Below are 18,889 nucleotides of genomic sequence, written 5' to 3'. Positions count from 1 at the left end.
GCACTGCTTCTTCACGGCACCGAGGTCCCAACTTCGATCCGGCTCTGGGTCACTGACCATGTGGAGTTTGCAAATTCTCCCCGTGTTTGCGTGGGTTTCACCCCCACAACCCAAAGATGTGCAGGATAGGTGGATTGGCCACGCTAAATTGCCCCTTAATTGGAAACAATAAATTGGGTACTCTAAATTTAATAAAAAAATTAAAAATTTCTGAACTTTTGAAACAGTGCTGAAGCCCCCAATTCAGGGCATCTACCCTGCCCCTCTCCGCCCTTGGCATCTTCCTCAGTTTTTCTTAAAGGTCACCCGTCCCGACTTCTAATCTAGCTCCCCCGCCCCGGACTGAAAGTCTGATGTCCGGGCATCCACTTTTAAAGATCGGACTTGTCATAATATACATCCAGGTATATGATGGAGTGCAGACAGGCAGTGATTGACACACAGGATGACCAGTGAGCACACAGAACACAGCAGCCAATCACCAGACAGGACACGCCCACTATAAAGCCAGAGGGCACCAGTTTTCCCGCTCTCTCAGGATCCAGCCTCTGAGACAGTCAGAGCTCGTGAGGAGCAACTAGTACAAACACCATGTGGTAGTCAGATAGTCTGGTCAGGTTAGCCTCAGGTCTCCAGTCAAGTCAGCATAGTGTCAACCCACAGTTAAGCATGTATTATAGTTAGTTGTCCAATAAAATCGTGTTGCATCTCTTCAAGTATTGGAAGCCTGTCTCTCTCTACACTGCATCAAACGCAGTCCACGTAGACCCAGAATACCCAACACATCAGGCCTCATGAATCTGGGAATTCTCCTGTCTTTGTGCATCTGACCTAGGAACAAAGATCTGGGCCAGAAACTGGCCAAAGTAAACTGAGAAAATGTGTTAAAGGGTGATGTTCATAAAATAATGTACTATAGCGCCTGTTAATATCCCTCCGGGGTAGGGCTCTAATTGTCAAAAAAAGCCATAGATGGGATGAATAAAAAGGAAAGGACAACATAAAACTGGGAGTAAAGGAATACAAAATGCAAAAACTAGCACATTCCTGGCAACTTGGAATAAGAATAACGAAAGGTTACAAAACAAAAAAGTGAGTAGGAAAATAAACTTGCAAGGGATCCAAATCAAAACAAGAAAGAGAGGGTGTTCAGGAGCAATGTGGGCCCCTTACAAACTTATAACAGTAATCTCATCAAAGAAAAGAAGGCAGTGGTGGCATGCTGAATCATTACTTTGCACCAGTATTTACATTAGATATCCTGAGGAAACAAATATTTATTCAGGGATGGGAACTCACCAGAATTAACAACATAAGCAAAATAACAAATGAAGGAGATAATTTCAAGTTACAAGGACCAGATATTTTCCATGCCTGTAAAAAGAAAGGCAGATGAGAACAGTGCTGATGGCCCAACTAGAATCTCTTGATTTGAGGACCTGACTAGTAGATTGGAAAACGGTGACTATCACTCCACTATTTAAGAAAAGAGAGGGAAATTGGGGAATTAGCTTAACATCTGTTGTCAGGAATTAGAGCTGCTGATCTGAGGGAACCACCATGCACTTCTAAAGGGTAGATCATGCCTGACAGATTAGACTGAATTTTCCTGAGATAAATAAAGTTGTGGACAGAAGAATGTCAATGGATATTATTTATATGAACTTCCAAAAAGCATTTGATAAAGTTCCTCATATGATATTGAAACCCATAGATTGATAGCAAATATTGAACTTGTTAGGAAACTGCTGAACAGCAGGAAACAAAAAGTATGAATAATGGGCATGTTCTCAAATTGGCAGAATATGACTAGTGATGGCCGACAAGAATCTAAATTAGATCTTCAGCTACTCATTATAGTTATAAATGACTAGATGTTGGGGTAGAAATCCACGTAATGAATAACACAAATATAGCCAGCATTGTAAGTAGTTTAAATGGAAGCATTAAATGAAAAAGAGATATTAAACACATTAAGCAAGCGGATGAAACCGCAGCTAATGGATTGCAATGTAGGAAAAATGTTTCATCTTCCACTTTGGTCCTGCAAAGAACAGAACAAGGGGCGCGATTCTGCGCAAATCCGGCGTGCCGTGAAGGCTGGCATGAAACTGGCCGTGTTTCACGCCAGCCTCGGAACTCCGTCCCAGGACCCGATTCTCCCCCCCGGGCGGGGCTAGTATCGGGGCCGGGGGAATCACGGCGACGCGGAGTTAGCGAACATCGCTAACTCCGCCTGCCAAGAGTCACGGCGGCTGACGCGCACGATGACATCAGCCGCGCATGCGCGGGTTGGACGCCTCCAACCCGCGCATGCGCAGATGACGTCATCACACAAACGCGTCAAACCCGCGCATGCGCGGGCCGTCATGCCCCTCAGCCGCCCCGCAGACTGATTCCGCGGGGCGGCGGAAGAACAAATAGTGCGCGAGTATCGGACCCGCTGCCCGCGATCGGTGCCCACCGATCGCAGGCCCATGCCACCCTTGAGTGTCATGGTTGTCCGGGACGGGCACTTTGCGGCCATTTTCACGAACGCTGAAAGCAGGTGTGATCGCGGCCGTGAAAACGGCCGTGAACTCCGCGGTATTCGGCCCATCGGCCTGCGGACAATCGCTGTTCGCCGTAAAAAACGGCGAGCAGCGATTCGTGTCGGGGGGCGGCCGGAGGTGGGGGGGGGGGGGAAATAGCGGGAGGCTGTGAAAATTGTCGGGAAGGCCCTCCCGCTATTCTCTGACCCGTCGTGGGCAGCAGAGAATCGCGCCCAAGGTATTTTCTAAATGGTGAAGAGCTAGCTCCGAAGATGCTTTGAGGTCCAGATACATAGATTATTGACCCATCATGGGCAAGAAAATAATCAAGAAGGCTAATGAAATGCTCGCCTTTATGTGTACAGGACTAGAATATAAGGGGGTAGAAGTTATGCTATAGCTATTCAAAATCCTTGTTTGCTCAGACCTGAAGATGGTGAACAATTCTCGCATAACATCTTAGGAAAGATTTATATCAGAATAATACCTGGACTCCAAGAGTTAAGTTATGACGTGATATTTCACCAACTAGAGCTGTATTCCTGAAATTTAGAAGGCGAAGGGATGGCTTGAAGTTTTCAAGGTATTAAGGGATCTGATAGGGTAGATAGAGGCAAACTATTCTGGTTGGTTGATTGGTCTAGGACTGAGGGCATAGTCTATAGATTAGAGTCAGGTCTTTCAGAGTAAAGTTCGGAGATATTTCTGCACGTAAAGGGTTGTAGATATTTTGAACTCTCTTTCGCAAATAGCCACTTTGTTAATTCTAACTCGAGACTGATATGTTTTTGTTAACCAAAATATTAGAGGATATGGGGCAGGTATATGGAGTTGGGTCACAGATTTGCCATGATCACACTGAATGGCAGAACTGACTAGAAGGGCTAAATGGCCGGTTCCTATTGTCCTCTGCCTCAACTACGCCTTTAGAAGCCACATTGCTCCAAAGCATGGCCACTTACCTTCAGGACTGAGACCATTGACTTGTTGAGGTACTCCATTCAGATTGGTGGATAGACCTATCTGGTGAATAATCTGTAAAATAATAATAATTTATAGCATTAGATAGTTACAGAGATTTCCACAGTCACACCTTAAAGAGTTATAGACTACAGGAAGTAAGTCTCAGGATAACACAATACAACAGCATATTTCAGACAAGAAAAGCCATTTGGTCCCTGTCATTGTTTCCTATCTTTTCTGGATTACTACAGAGACTAATACGAATTAAGTAACAATTCAGATCCATTTGAACATGGCTATAACATTTTTGTTAGGAAATTAGCAAGACAGGGACGAATTAACAAAACTTTGTTCTGCAATGAAAACCTTGCATGGTGTTGAAAGCATCTGTCATTTATTGGTGGAACTCCATAAAGAAAGGTAGAAATTATGATTATTTAATTATGAATCATAATAATCTAATTTAGTGGTAAATGTGTGACTGGTAAACCGTGGCAATATGTCACTATGTACCCAGTAATGCAGCATTTACTATAAAAGGGCTGATTTTTCAAAGGCATACCGAAGAGTTTTGCCTGCTGCTTACAGCAGAAAAGCACAGATGTGCTTCCTGTAGCGAATGAAAAAAAATCATGGGCATTTGTCCGATTTGTGCTCCAGTTCAATGTGGTTCTTGTCTATCTGTGAAGTTATTGCACATGTTATAGCATCGAGTAAACTGTCACTTGACAAAGAGAATTCCTTCACATGTCAGTGCAGTGTCTTGGATAGGTTGATATTCAGCAAGATCGCTAGGTTCCCACTTCATCTTCTTCATAAGAATGTGATTTATTGCTTGAAATCTTGAATTTGAATTTAATGCTGGCAGGTCAAAGAGGCGCAGGAACATGATTGTTCCACATTTTTAAAACTACATTTTTGCAATCTCTGATTTAACTGATGCTGTATTTTGAATCATGGGAGTAATTTTGACTTCAGGCAATAGTGTAAAATGTATAGAACAAGCAAGATCTGATCAGTGATCCATTACTCATCCCTCCTGGCATTTATATCCATTGATGTCAATGGAAATGAAAATTGGAAAAGATACAAGAGTGACTAGTCTGTTATTATACCATGTAACACCTTCACCAAAGTCAAATAAACCTGATAGATGTTTTGCAACTCAAAGGAAGACCAAAATAAAAAGAGAAACTGCTGGAAATACTCAGCCAATCAAGCAGCATCTGTGGGAAGTGAAACAGAGCTAACCTTTCAGATCAATGGCTATTTATTAGTTCTAATGAAAGGTCATCGGCTTGAAATGCGACTTGGGGAAAAGCATTTTCACACGATGAGTGGTTAGGATCTTGACTGCACCGCCTGAGAGAGTGATAGAGTAAGGTTCAGTCAAGGCTTTCAAGAGGGAAGTGGATTGGTACCTGAAAAGGAAAAATTATGCATAGGTTTGAGGAGAAGGCAGAGGAGTGGCAATGGGTAAACTGCTCCAAGAGAGTCGGTGCAGACACAAATGTTGTCGATTGTTTTAGAATGTTGTGGATCTTCTCAGCTGCTGTGGTGCAATTTGTCAAAGCTGTCAAAATGTGAGCAGAGTTTTGAGGGCAGGTTGTTGAATATGGATTGGCCTTACACCACCTCAGTAAGGTGGAAGCTCTTATTAAAAATGTTTATTTTTTCAGCTTTGTGGTCACTGAGCTTCACACTGTCATAAAATTGAGTTAATAGCACGACGGAGGTCTGCACTCTACTCTTCACTTGTTTTCTTTTGTATTACATCCCCTGAGTTTTCATGCGTGTTTTTATAAAATTTTAATTGCTTCATTCATTCAAGAAACCTCAGCTACTCCTGCTGTGCTTATCTTTTCTCTTGTCATCGCCAGGTATTGTTTGAATGATTGCATGAATATTGCACATAGAGGAATCCATGGAACGGAGAAATTGGAGCAGACTTCCAACCTGTCAACTTTGTTCGCCATTCAATTAGATTATGGCCACTCTTTATCTTAACTCCATCAACCCAAAACAAAATCCAGGGGGAGGCTAGCCCTCCCAAACCTACAATTCTACCACTGGGCAGCGACAGCCGAGCAAATAAGGGGATGGATCAAGGAGCCAGAGGCCGAGTGGGTGTGCGCGGAGGAGGCCTCCTGCGTGGGGACCTCCCTCCAGGCCCTCGCCACGGCAGCACTCCCATCCCCACCCAAAAAAACTCCAGCAGCCCGGTGGTGATAGCCACCCTCCAATCCTGGAACCAAATGCGGCAGCAATTTGGACTGACCAAAATGTCGGACAAAGCTCCCATCTGCAACAACCATAGGTTCACACCAGCACTTACTGACGCCACCTTCAAAAGGTGGGGGCAGGACGGAGGGATACTGACAGTCAGGGACCAATACACGGACAGCAGGATCGCAACACTGGATGAACTGACAGAGAAATTTCAGTTAGTCAGGGGGAACGAGCTAAGGTATCTGAAGCTTAAAAACTTCCTACGAAAGGAGACAAGGACGTACCCACAACCGCCACGACAGACACTACTGGAAGAACTACTGGACGCAAGCATACTAGACAAGCAAAACTGTAGTGACATGTATGACCGACTGACAGCAGGGCCGACATCGTGCTGGACGCAACAAGAAAGAAATGGGAGGAGGACCTGGGGACTGAGATAGGGTGGGGACTCTGGAGTGAAGCACTGCATAGGGTCAACTCCACCGCCACGTGCGCAAGGCTCAGCCTGAAGCAGCTAAATGTGGTACATAGAGCCCACTTGACAAGAACCCGAATGAGTAGGTTCTTCCCGGAGGTGGAGGATAGATGCGAACGGTGACAAGTAGGCCCAGCCAACCACGACCACATGTTCTGGTCTTGCCCCAGACTTGTGGAGTACTGGACAGCCTTCTTTGAGGCAATGTCCAAAGTGGTGGGGGTGAGGGTGGAGCCATGTCCGAAAGTGGCGGTCTTCGGGGTCTTGGACCAGCCAGATCTATTCCTGGGGAGGAGGGCGGACGCCTTTGCCTTTGCCTCCCTGATCACCCGCCGTAGAATCCTGTTTGGCTGGCGGTCAGCAGCACCACCCAGAGCTGCAGACTGGCTGTTCCGACCTCTCGGAATCTCTCCAAATGGAGAAAATCAAATTCGCCATCCGAGGGTCAGACGACGGCTTCCACAGAATGTGGGAGCCATTCACGCGACTGTTCCGGGACCTGTTTGTGGCAAACGAACAAGAGGAAGAATAGCCAGGTAGCCAAGAATCAGGGGAAAGTAGCCAAGGCATGAAAGGGAGAGATAGACTGGGAGGGAGGGAGGAGGGGGCGGGGGGGGGGGGGGGGGAAACGGGGACGGCTAAACCTAAGGAAAGAAAGGTGAACCGGGGGTGGGGGGGGGGGGGGCAGGGAAATGGGAGCCGGAAGGAAGGCATGGGATACCAAAACGTGAATGACATCTCCAGGAGCGGGGAACGAGGAAAATAAAGACGGAGGACGGGAGGAGCAGCAGAAGCGAGCGCGGGGCCGCAGCGAGATCCGTCCGGGAGAAGCGGGCGACAACAACACGAAACACAGCCAAGTATCGCACACTGTAATTATCTCCCCGGCACCCAAATGTATATTTGCCTCCCCAATCTCCCCCCCCCTTCCTCTCTCTCTCTCTCTCTCTCTCTCCCCCCCCCCCCCCACCGCCCCCCCCCCCCCCCCCCCCCCCCCCCCCATCCCCCTGCAAACAGTTGCCTACTTACGTGGTGTAAATAATTTTGCCAGGTGTACAGAGCAGCCGCTGTCGAGCTGGTGCACAATACCCTACCAGTTATTCTATTTCATATTTTATTGTATTTCTTTTTACTATGTACCATTTCCTTCTCCTTGGTATATTGGGGTGTGCCCTTCTCTTCTAGATATGTGTATATATATATATATATATATATGTTTCTTATCCTGTGTACATAACGGTAATTATACCTTGTTCAAAAACCCAATAAAAAACATTTATAAAAAAAAACTCCATCAACCCACCTTGGTTCTGTAGCCCACATCATTCTAGTCTAACAATAATCCACAAATCTCAGTTTCAAAATTTTTAGTTGACCGAGACGCAAGTAAATTGGGGAACAGAATTCCAGATTTCACGTCTATTAATGCAAACAAATGATTTTTAACATCAACCCTGAATGACTAGTTGTGTCTTCTTGTTCTAGATTTTCTCACCAGAGGAAGTAAATTTTAACTACCCTATAAAATTCTTCAATCATCTTAAATATGGCAATTAAATTAACTTTTAATCTTCCATATTCAAGAGCATAAAAGCTTAATCTATGCAATCTGTACTTATAGTTTAACATTTTTACCCACAGTATCATTCTGTTGAATTCACTTAACAGTCAATATGTTCTTGCTGAGGTGCAGTACCCAGAATTAAAAGCAGTACTGTAACTAGGGTCAGACCAGACTTTTATAGATCTGTAACATAACTTCTATTAATCAGTATTATAGCCCTCTTGAAATAAATACCAATATTTTATTAGCTTTTTAAATTATTTTTGTACCTGTCCATAGTTCTTAAAGATTTCTGCAACTTTCAGAAAGTTTTGACATGGTTCCACAAAAGACTAACAAAATGAAAGTGAATGGAATTGCAGGCCATTTATGCTTGAACAGGGAACTGATCAGGAGATATGAAACTGAGAGTAGGGATTATGGGTATTGTTATGAACACTGCAGAGACCGATAATGTTTACGGAGACATTTGCATTCCCAGGGCCCAACTCAATTGATTACACAACAAGGTTTCAATTTTAAGACTTTCACTGCAACAAACTAAAATCCATTTCGGCTAAACATTACTTAGTAGGCAACTGTTACACAAAACTGCAGAAAAGATTCTCCTTAACTTCCTAACACAACTGGAAACCCCATGCTGAATTATACATTTCATATCTATTCTGTACATATTTGTCGTTTGTTTTTTTTCCACTCAGTTCCTGCAGCAGCTGAGATGGCGCACCCCACTCCCGACTGCCTCAATTCAATTCTGTTAAAAAGTAGCATTGTATTCTACTTACTAATCCAAATTCTATCATTACTATTTGTTAATATTCAGTTGGCTTATGGCACACATTTCTGCAATGTTATTAACTTTGTAAATTCTTCCCATCGTGCCACATCTGTGGTCAGATTACTAACACAGTCCATTGCCTCCACCGGAACTGTTTCATTTCCCTTTCCCCTAACATTGTTTCAACTTTCTCAAAATCCATATTTTCCTCTACATATAAAGCAACCTTTTCCCCATCACCTTGCTCTTTCCTGAACAATCTTTATTCCTTAACTTGAATTAAATCACATTTTAGGTGGACGAACCTTGGGCTTTAGCCCCCGCTGATGGGTTGGAAGGCAGGGTGCTACGTAATAAAATCCAATGAGTGGCCTTCCTGCTGCCTACCTGCCCACCCTCAACCGGTGTGAAAATCTATTGGGGGGGGGAAGAGAATAGGTCAGGTTACCTGTCCTCCATTGGCCCTTCTTAAGTGGCCAATTGATGGCCATGCATATGAGGCATCCCCCCACTGAAGAACTCCTGGCCAAGCTTTTTGCCTCAAGGAGCATTTCAGGACCATGTTAGGAATGCCACCCTCCAGGATTGACCTGAAATCTCCAGGAATTGAAGATCAATCTCCAGGCCACAGCTGTGAGCAGACCTGGAGAAAAATTACTGGGACATAAAATTGATTTTTTTTTTGTCTTTTCTTTGAACATTTCGCTTCACCTAATACAAAAATATTGAAAATGAGAGAAAAAAAGGCTGTTTGGCTAACAGTTGTGATGAATGTAGGAATTTCAGATACATTGTATTATAAGTATTTGGTGCAGCAAGGGTTAAAAGCCTGGGTTTAGTGTGTGTGTAACAATCCTGATATAAAATGGCAACTTATGTTTTTGGGAGTCAGGAGTGCAATACGAACATCGTGAAAGTTTGGGCGAATGGATTTTTGTTTGGATTAAGACGGTTCCATGCGGAGCAGTCATTTAGACCCATTGGGTGGGATGCTCCAATAATGGGGCTGTGTCCCCAAGCCCATCTGAGTTCTGAGAAAAGGGGCGTGAAACACTCCACCGTCAATGGTCCCCAATAGTGAGGAATGCACCCCTTTCTAGGGGGCTAGGTCGGCGCCGGAGTGGTCCCCGCAGCTCCAGCTGGCGCAGAACGACCGGTGCAAGTTTGCGCATGCGTGCTACGGCCGGCATGATTTTGCGCATGTGCGGTGGTTCCCTTTCTCCGCGCCGGCCCCCGACAATATGGCAGAGCCCTACAGGGGCTCAGCGAAGAGGAACATAGGCCCCCATGGAACCCAGCTCGCTCGCTGATCGGTAGGTCCTGATCGCCGGCCAGATCACCGTGGCGCCACCCCCCGGGGTTGGATCCCCCCCCCCCTCCCCCCAGGACAGCCCCCGCAGACACACCTTCCAGGTCTCACCGTGTGGGACCTGAATAACCCATGCCGGCAGGACTCGGCCGAACTCGCCGGCCACTCGGCCCGTCGGGGCCCGGAGAATCGCCGGGGTGGGTGCATTCAAAGTCCCTCGATCGGTGCATCGGGGATCCCGTGGGCGCCCGAGAAATCGGGGGGGGGGGGGGGGGAGAAGAATCGGTAAACCGGCAACAGGGCGCGATTCTCGCATCCCCCCGGGGATTCTCTGATCCGCCGCGGGGTTGGAGAATCCCGGCCATTGTGTTTCAGCTGGGTAAGTGATGTAATTAATGGGAGGAGCTAGAGTGTCAGACATTTTAGCAGAGAAGGAGAGGCTGTTCAATTTTCCTGAAAGTCAAACCATGAAGCCAGCTTCTGAAGACTTCTGCTAGAGATCCTGTATTGGGGGTTGTCGTCCTCTGAATGGATGCCATCGATCCTCAGGCGCCTGCTTCTTGGCACTTGTTGTAACCTCTGGCTTGTCTGACTTTGTATGAACACCGCCAGCCTCCCCGGACAGGCGCCGGAATGTGGCGACTAGGGGCTTTTCACAGTAACTTCATTGAAGTCTACTCGTGACAATAAGCGATTTTCATTTCATTTCAATGGTTATTTTTACCGGTGTTGATGTTGTAACTAGAGATTGATTCTGTGCTTGGTCTGAAATTGAAGTGTTGTTTCCCTCAAACGGTTCTGTCGGTGTATGGGATTCATGAAGGTTCAGGTCAAAACCTTGTACAGTTCAATTCGTATTCACTGCAGGTTCTATCTCTGACAGATCGGTTCTCCCCGTCAACAGTTAGCCCACATGTGTCCTCCAGATGACATCGAGTCTGGGCAGTGATCATGGCAGAAGCCCATTTCTCTTCTGCAGAGTAGTCCCTTAGTTAGAACATCTTGTTCTTGGTGGAAGACATGGGGTGGGATTCTCCAGTCTGCCAGTAGTGTTGTTCTAGGCGGCGTGTCCTCACCGGCAGCGGGATTCTCCATTCCTGTCACCTGCCAGCCAATGGGATTTCCCATTGCGGCCACCTCATGCTTCCTCCGGGTTCGATCCTGGCCCCAGGTCACTGTCTGTGAGGAGTTTGCACATTCTCCCCGTGTCTTCATGGGTCTCACCCCCAACAGCCCTAAGATGTGCAGGGTAGGTGAATTAGCCATGCTTAATTGCCCCTTATTTGGAAAAAATTAATTGGGTACACTAAATTTATTTTTAAAAAAAGAGAAAGCCCCACTGATGGTACTTCTCCAATGCTTTGAGGTACCTGCTGTAAGTTGTCCAAGTCTTTGAAGTATATAGGAGTGTGGAGATTACTGCTGCTTGGTAAACCATGACCTTAGCTTTCATCATGAGTATTTTTTCACTCTGGTATTAAAAAGGACGTAAAGAGTAAAAACAAAGAGCCATTAACATTGTCACTAAATTGTCTCTCATGAGTAGAGGACCAGATTCGTCCTAGTTTGCAGGCCGAAAATAAATGTCACTTCTTCCATCAGTCTTGCTGATTAGCTGACACTAATTCATTTTTTGAAATCATGTCCTTGATCCGTAAATCTCACCACTAATTTACTCTCTCCTTGGTAATTTGTTTGTACTACGAACCACAGTCAATTTTCTCTGAGGAGAAATGGTCTGTCAATGAATCCCATCAATCTATCGTTATCTCACAATGTTTACATTTCTATTTTTATTTTTAATCGACATAAAAGAGATGTCAGCTGAATTCAAACATTTGAAGGTTTCAAATTTTAAAACCGATAGAGAATTTTGACATCTCAACAAATAATCCCCTCTAATTGTTTGTTGGAATGCAGATTGGGAAATTGTGGACAGCCTCTCCGTTTGCAATGCAAACTCAGAAAATTGGCCTTTAAATCCACCCATGTTTTACTGAACCATAATAATAATCTTTATTATTGTCACAAGTAGGCTACATTAACACTGCAATGAAGTTACTGTGAAAATCACCTAATTGCCACATTCCAATGGATCTTCCCTAATGGTTCGTCAAAGGATCTGTCACTTTATGCCCTGTAATGCACAGTATATTCAGAGGCCAATGCTTGAATAACTTAAATGCATTTTTATTATAGGAATGTGAGTCATACTTTCAGTCTGAACTTCTAAGGTGCATTTGTATTGAAACTCAAAATAATAACTTTATATACATTTAGATGTTTGTTTAACTAAATGCAGTTCGTATTTCTTAACCTTTCTTGAAAGGCTAATGGTGCAGAGGCAGGTATGGGGAAACTGTTCCACGCAGGTGGTAAATGGTAAAACGTGTGTATAGCAATAGTGAGACCAGGGTACACTGTGGTAAATTTGGGGGGGGGGGGGGGGTGTCCAGATATAATTCATGTCATAATTCCATCATTTTGAAAAAAAGGAAAAAGTCTCCTTTTTTTTTAATAAACATTTTATTGAGGTATTTTTAGTATTAGAGCAACAACAAAATAAACAATGTACATGAAACTATAAACATAGTGCAAAAGCCGTCTCCCTCCCTTACAGGTCCCACCTTTATTAACCCCCTACCCCCCCACCCCCGCTTCTGCTGACGATTAATTTTCCGTGAAGAAGTCGACGAACGGTTGCCACCTCCGGGCGAACCCTAACAGTGACCCTCTCAAAGCGAACTTGATTTTCTCCAAACAGAGAAAGCTAGCCATGTCCGATAGCCAGGTCTCCGACTTCGGGGCTTTGAGTCCCTCCCAAGCTAATAGTATCCGTCTCCAGGCTATCAGGGAAGCAAAGTCCAGAACGTCTGACTCTTTCTCCTCCTGGATTCCCGGGTCTACCAACACCCCGAAAATCACCACCTCTGGACTCAGCGCCATCCTTGTTTTTAACACCGTGGACATGACATCTGCAAACCCTGCCAAAATCCCCTAAGCTTCGGACATGTCCAGAACATGTGGACATGGTTCATTGGTCCTCCCGCACATTTTGTACACCTGTCTTCCACCCCAAAGAATCTGCTCATCATGCCACTGTCATGTGAGCCCGATGAACGACCTTGAATTGTATCAGGCTGAGCCTGGCACATGTTGCGGACGCGTTGACTCTACTCAACGTGTTCGCCCATAGACCATCCTCTATCTCACTTCCCAGCTCCTCCTCCCACTTGCTCCTCGGTCTGCATCTCCTCTGACCCTATAAGCTCCTTATAGATGTCTGAGACGCTCCCTTCTCCTACTCATCCTCTGGAAACTACCCTGTCCTGAATCCCCCTCAGTGGGAGGAGCGGGAAGGTTGACACCTGTTTACGTAGAAAGTTCCGCACCTGCAGATACCCGAATTCATTTCCCCTCGCCAACCCAAACTTCCCCTCCAGCGCCCTCATACTCGGAAAGCTCCCCTCTGTAAACATATCCCCCATTTCTCAAAATCCCTGCTTTCCGCCATATCCGGAACCCCCCATCCATACTTCCCGGGGCAAACTGGCGATTATTACAGATCGGGGACCAGACCGATGCTCCCTCTGCTCCCATATATCTCCTCCATTGCCCCCAGACTCTAAGGGCCGCCACCACCACTGGACTGGTGGAGTACCATGCCAGCGGAACGGCAGAGGCGCAGTTACAAACGCCCCCAGACTGTTGCCCTTACATGAAGCCGCGTCCATGCCGACCTCGCCCCCACCACCCACTTCCTGATCATGGCTATATTCGCCGCCCAGTAATAGTGACTAAAATTTAGCAGCGCCAGCCCGCCCTCTCCCCGACTCCGCTCAAGCATTACCTTCCTTACCCGAGGGGTATTGCCCGCCCAAACAAAGCCAGAGATAACTTTGTTGACCCGTTTAAAAAAGGACCGCGCAATAAAGATGGGGAGACATTGAAACAAGAACAGGAATCTCGGCAGGGCTGTCATCTTCACCGTCTGCACGCGCCCAGCTAGTGACAATGGAAGTGCATCCCACCTCCGTAAATCGTCCTTCATTTGGTCCACTAGTCGGGCCAGATTTAATTTATGCAGCCGGTCCCATTCCCGCGCCAGTTAAATGCGTAGGTACCTAAAGCTTCCCTCTTCGAATCTAAACGGCAGCTCCCCCAATAGCCTCTCCTGTCCCCTCGCCTGGACCACAAACATCTTACTTTTCCCCAGATTTAGCTCATACCCCAAAAACCAGCCAAATTCCCCTAGAATCCTCATGAATTCTTCCATCTCCACTATTGGGTCCGATACATACAGAAGCAGGTCGTCTGCATGGAGCGAGACTCTGTGCTCCACCCCCCAACCCCCCCAGACCCCTTGAGGCTCTCAGAGCAATTGCCAATGGCTCTGTAGTTAGTGCGAACAACAGTGGGGAGAGGGGGCATCCCTGTCTCGCCCCCAGTGCAGTCTAAAAAAGTCCGATGTTGTCTTATTTGTCCGTACGCTTGCCACAGGAGCCTGATACAGCAATATGACCCAGTCAATAAGGCCACGCCCAAATCCGAACTGTCCCAGCACCTCCCACAGATAATCCCATTCTACCCGATCAAAAGCCTTTTCTGCATCCATTGAAATCACTACCTCCACCTCCCTAGCTTCTGGGGGCATCATGATCACGTTTAACAACCTTCTTACATTGGCCACCCACTACCTTTCCTTAACAAACCTCGTCTGGTCCTCCCCAATAATGTCCAGAACACAATCCTCAATCCTGGAGGACAAAAGTGTGGCCAACAATTTGGCATCCACATTCTACAGGGATATCGGCCTGTAGGACCCACACAGCTCCGGGTTCTTGTCCCGCTTCAGAATCAGGGAAATCGTGGCCTGTGACATTGTCGGGGGCAGCACCCCTCTTTCCCTTGCCTCATTGAACATCCTCATCAACACCGGCCCCAATATCCCAGAAAACGTTTTATAAAACTCCATTGGGTACCCTTCCGGCCCCAGGGCTTTATCCGACTGCATGGCCTTCAGACCCTCCACTATCTCTTCCAACCCGATCGGGGCCCCCAGCCCTTCCACCAGCTCCCTGTCCACCTTTGGGAAATTCAGCCCCTCCAAGAAGTGCCTCATCCCCTCCGGCCCCGTAGGGGACTCCGACCTATACAGCCTACTGTAGAAATCCCTAAACGCCTTATTCACCCCTGCTGAAACTCCAACCAGGTTCCCATCTCCGTCATTTACTTTCCCTATCTCCCTGGCTGCCTCACTCTTTCTCAGCTGCTGTGCAAGCATTCTGCTGGCCTTCTCTCCATGCTCACAGATCACCTCCCTTGCCTTTCTCAGCTGCTCCACCGCCCTCCTGTGGTTAACAAGCCGAACTCTGCCTGTAGCCTCCGCCATTCCCTTAAAAGCCCTGCCTCTGGGGTCTCTGCATACCTCCTATCGATCTGTAGTATCTCCTTAACCAGTCGGTCGTCTCTGTCCTGTCCACCTTCTCCCTGAGGGTCCGGATCGAGATCTGCTCCCCTCTGACCACCGCCTTCAGTGCTTCCCAGACCATCGCTGCTGAAATTTCCCCCGTGTCGTTGACCTGCAGGTAGTTCTGAATACATTTCCTCAGCTGCTCACACACACCTTCGTCAGCCAAAAGTCCCACATCTAAACTCGAGTGCAGGTGCTGGCTACTGTCTTTACTAACCTGCAGGTCAATCCAGTGTGGGGCATGGTCTGAGATTGTGACCGCCGAGTACCCTGTGTCCACCACCCCTGCCAGTAAGGCCCTGCTCAAAATAAAGAAATCAATCCGGGAGTACATTTTATGCACGTGAGAGTAAAAGGAGAACTCCGTCACCCTCGGCTGCCCAAATCTCCATGGATCCACCATCCCCATCTGCTCCATGAACCCTTTTAGTTCATTTGCCATTGCTGGCACCCTGCCTGTTTTCGAGCTTGACCGGTCCAAGCCAGGGTCAATAACTGTGTTGAAGTCCCCTCCCATGACCAACCTTTGCGAATCCAGGTCCGGTATCTTCCCCAGCATCCTCTTTATAAACTCTACATCATCCCAATTTGGCGCATTCATATTTATTAATACCACCTGCACCCCCTCCAGTTTCCCACTGACCATAATGTACCGACCTCCCACATCCGAGTGTATTCTACTCGCCTCAAAAACCACCCGCTTAGACCTGACTGACCCAGCCTGGTCAGTTACTCTAAGATGCGTCTCCTGCAACATTACCACATCTTGCTTCAGTCCCCTAAGATGTGCACACACACAGCCCATTTTAACCCTCGAACATTCCAGGTGATCAGCCTAGTTGGGGGGCTCATTAACCCCCCTTCGCCGATCAGCCATCCCCTTTATTGAGCCCGCCTCCACCCCATGCTCCACGCCTCCACCGGCCCGTCCCAAGGCAGCCTCTGCCCCCAACCTTCTCTCTGTCCCTTCGCCCAAGCCCCGCCCTCGTCAACAGAACATTTAACCCCCCCCCCAGTAACAACACTCTGTAATCCAACCCCTTTACTAAACCGAACATATGCACACACCCCACTGCGCTTCAGTGAGCTAGCCCGCCCAGTTAGCTTGGTGTCCCCCACCCCTGGCGCTGAATTGTCTCCCACCCATTGTTCACACCCCCCCTCCCCCCCCGCTCATACAAACATACTCCAACATCAAACAATCCCCACACAATTACCCAGCAGGAAAAAACCAAAATCTAAACAAACACACCTCCATCCCCCAACAGTGCAAATGAAAACCTTAACTCACTCAGCTCTACCGCTGGTCCCAAATCAATACAGAAGGCATTACAAACAGCTTCCACAAAATGAAAAACTTTTATTAAAAGAACAGAAAAAAAAAAGCATGAACGTTGCAGCAAAGTTCAAAAGTTCTCAGTCCACTACCCAGTCCTTTCCTTTTCGCGAAGTCCAGTGCGTCCTCAGGCAACTTGAAATAAAAGTGCTCTTCCTCGTACGTGACCCAGAGATGGGCCGGATACAACAGTCCGAACTTCACCTTTTTCTTATAAAGGATCGACCTAACCTGGTTGAAGCCTGCTCTTCTCCTGGCCACCTCCACACTCAGGTCTTGGTAAACCCGCAGTATACTGTTGTCCCACTTACAGCTCTGTGTCTGCTTGGCCCACTGTAGAATACGCTCCTTATCCGAGAAACTGTGGAATCTCACCACCATTGCCCTCGGGGGGTCTCCCATTCGCTGCTTCCTCGCGAGTGCTCTGTGAGCCCCATTCACCTCCAAGGGCCAGGAGAATGCCCCATCCCCCAGCAGCTTCTCAAACATGTCTGCGATGTATGCCCCAGCGTCCGCTCCTTCGGACCCCTCCAGGAGCCCAACGATTTTCAAGTTCTGCTGGCGGGACCTATTCTCTAGGTCCTCCATCTTCTCCAGGAGCTTTTTCTGCTGGTCTCTCAGCATCCCCACCTCCAACTCCACCCGCAGTTTGATGTTCCTCCTGCTCAGCCAGCGCCTTTTCTACCTTCTGGATCGCCTGATCTTGGGCGTCCAATCTACGCTCCAGCCGCTCAATTGACTCTTTTATCGCATCCGAGCAGTCCCGTTTCTGCTTAGCAAAGCCTTCCTGAATAACTTGCATCAGCTGTTCCGTTGACCGCTGGGTCGACAAACCAGAGGTCTGGTCCTCCGCCATGCTGTCTCCCGCTGCAGCTTCAGCCCAAGCCTTCTCTGTCTTTCTGTTTCTGCCTTTACGAGCACTTCTAGTCCTTCTCTCCATGCACCGATGTGGGAATTCAGTACACAATTGCCTCTGTCTTCAGTTTTACAATTCAAGTCCTGTAGAAAATCAGGGGAAAAGGTCCAAAAGTCCAACCCGAGTGGGAGCCACCAAATGTGCGACTTACTCCTTCATAGCAGCCACCGGAAGTTGAAAAAGTCTCCTTTTTACATAGTGCCTTTCATGACATTGGGGTTTCTCAAATCACCACACATCCATTGAAATATCTTTGAAAGTGTAGTGATTATGGTGATATCGGAAAGACTGCAGACAGTGTACATGCGGCAAGCTTGCACAAAAAACAAATTGAGCTAATAACCTGCTTTTTTGAAAATGGTGTTGGTTGGGGGATGAAGTTGGCCAGGACATGTTCTTCTTCAAATAGTTCCAAGGATGGTGATATGCTGGTACATTTCAATGCAGTTTATCAAATGTTTTCTCAGAGACAGGGTGGTATGTGTGTCCCCTCCAAAGTCAATCCATCTTACATTCTAGGGAAATTGGGAATTATTTTGGACAAAATTTAAACTTTTATTGCTGGGTGAGACACAGGTACAATGGATCGATGTTGCCTGTTTTTTTCCTTTATGGAGGCTTCAAAATACAGGAAGCTGCAGATAATAAATCCCAGATGGTCCCACAGCTCTTTGAGGTGCTGCTGCTTTGGGGCATCGTGTGTGTGTGGAGGGACCTCTCCTGGGACTCACAAGCGTCATCAGAGAGCAGCAGAGATGTTGCTTTGATTTCTCAAGGTCCTGTAGGATTGAGGTGTACGGACACAGCTTTGTAAGTTGCTGACAGCTTGCCTCAAGTGTGTTGATGACTTCTTCCTCCAAATTGGTACTGGGTCTACCAGTAGGCAGCTAGGAGTTCCACTCGACTGCACTTGAGTGGATTTTATGAAATTTCAGGTCTAACACCTCTTTAATGCAAAACAGGTCACGACCTTCATCATTTTCCTGGCAGATAATATTCTATCCAAAAAAAAATGATCATTACTTGTCTAAGTCGTCGGCATTCTCTCCCCGTTCCTGACACTGACGAATGAGCAGATATGGTATGAGTAAATTAAACAATTTTAAAATTCACAACCTGATGCTCATGAAGACATTTACTGACTGCATTATAACATTTACAGTTCACCCAGAGTTTAGAAATTAATCATATTTCCAGGAAAAATCTCGTCACTAAAAATAAATTGCTGCCCTTGTAGTTTAAAACTCCATCAGCGTTACAAACTGGCCATGACCCAAGCGGTATGAACTATGCCAACATTTACCTTGATTAC

General features: G+C 46.8%; 1 protein-coding gene across 5 annotated transcripts in view; it reads right to left on the bottom strand.

The window, feature by feature from the left end:
* dclk2a (doublecortin-like kinase 2a) overlaps window positions 1-18,889 on the bottom strand; it is a 463,722-nt gene that overhangs the window by 88,776 nt on the left and 356,057 nt on the right. For all 5 annotated transcript variants that reach the window (XM_038791969.1, XM_038791970.1, XM_038791972.1 and 2 more), the window contains one exon: window positions 3,494-3,566. In XM_038791969.1, coding sequence (XP_038647897.1) covers window positions 3,494-3,566 — 73 coding nt within the window. The remainder of the gene's footprint in view (window positions 1-3,493; window positions 3,567-18,889) is intronic.

Source organism: Scyliorhinus canicula, chromosome 3 (genome assembly GCF_902713615.1).
Source record: "Scyliorhinus canicula chromosome 3, sScyCan1.1, whole genome shotgun sequence".
Taxonomy (NCBI): Eukaryota; Metazoa; Chordata; class Chondrichthyes; order Carcharhiniformes; family Scyliorhinidae; genus Scyliorhinus; species Scyliorhinus canicula.
The sequence above is the reverse complement of the archived record's forward strand: the minus strand, read 5'-3'. Positions and strand labels throughout refer to the sequence as shown.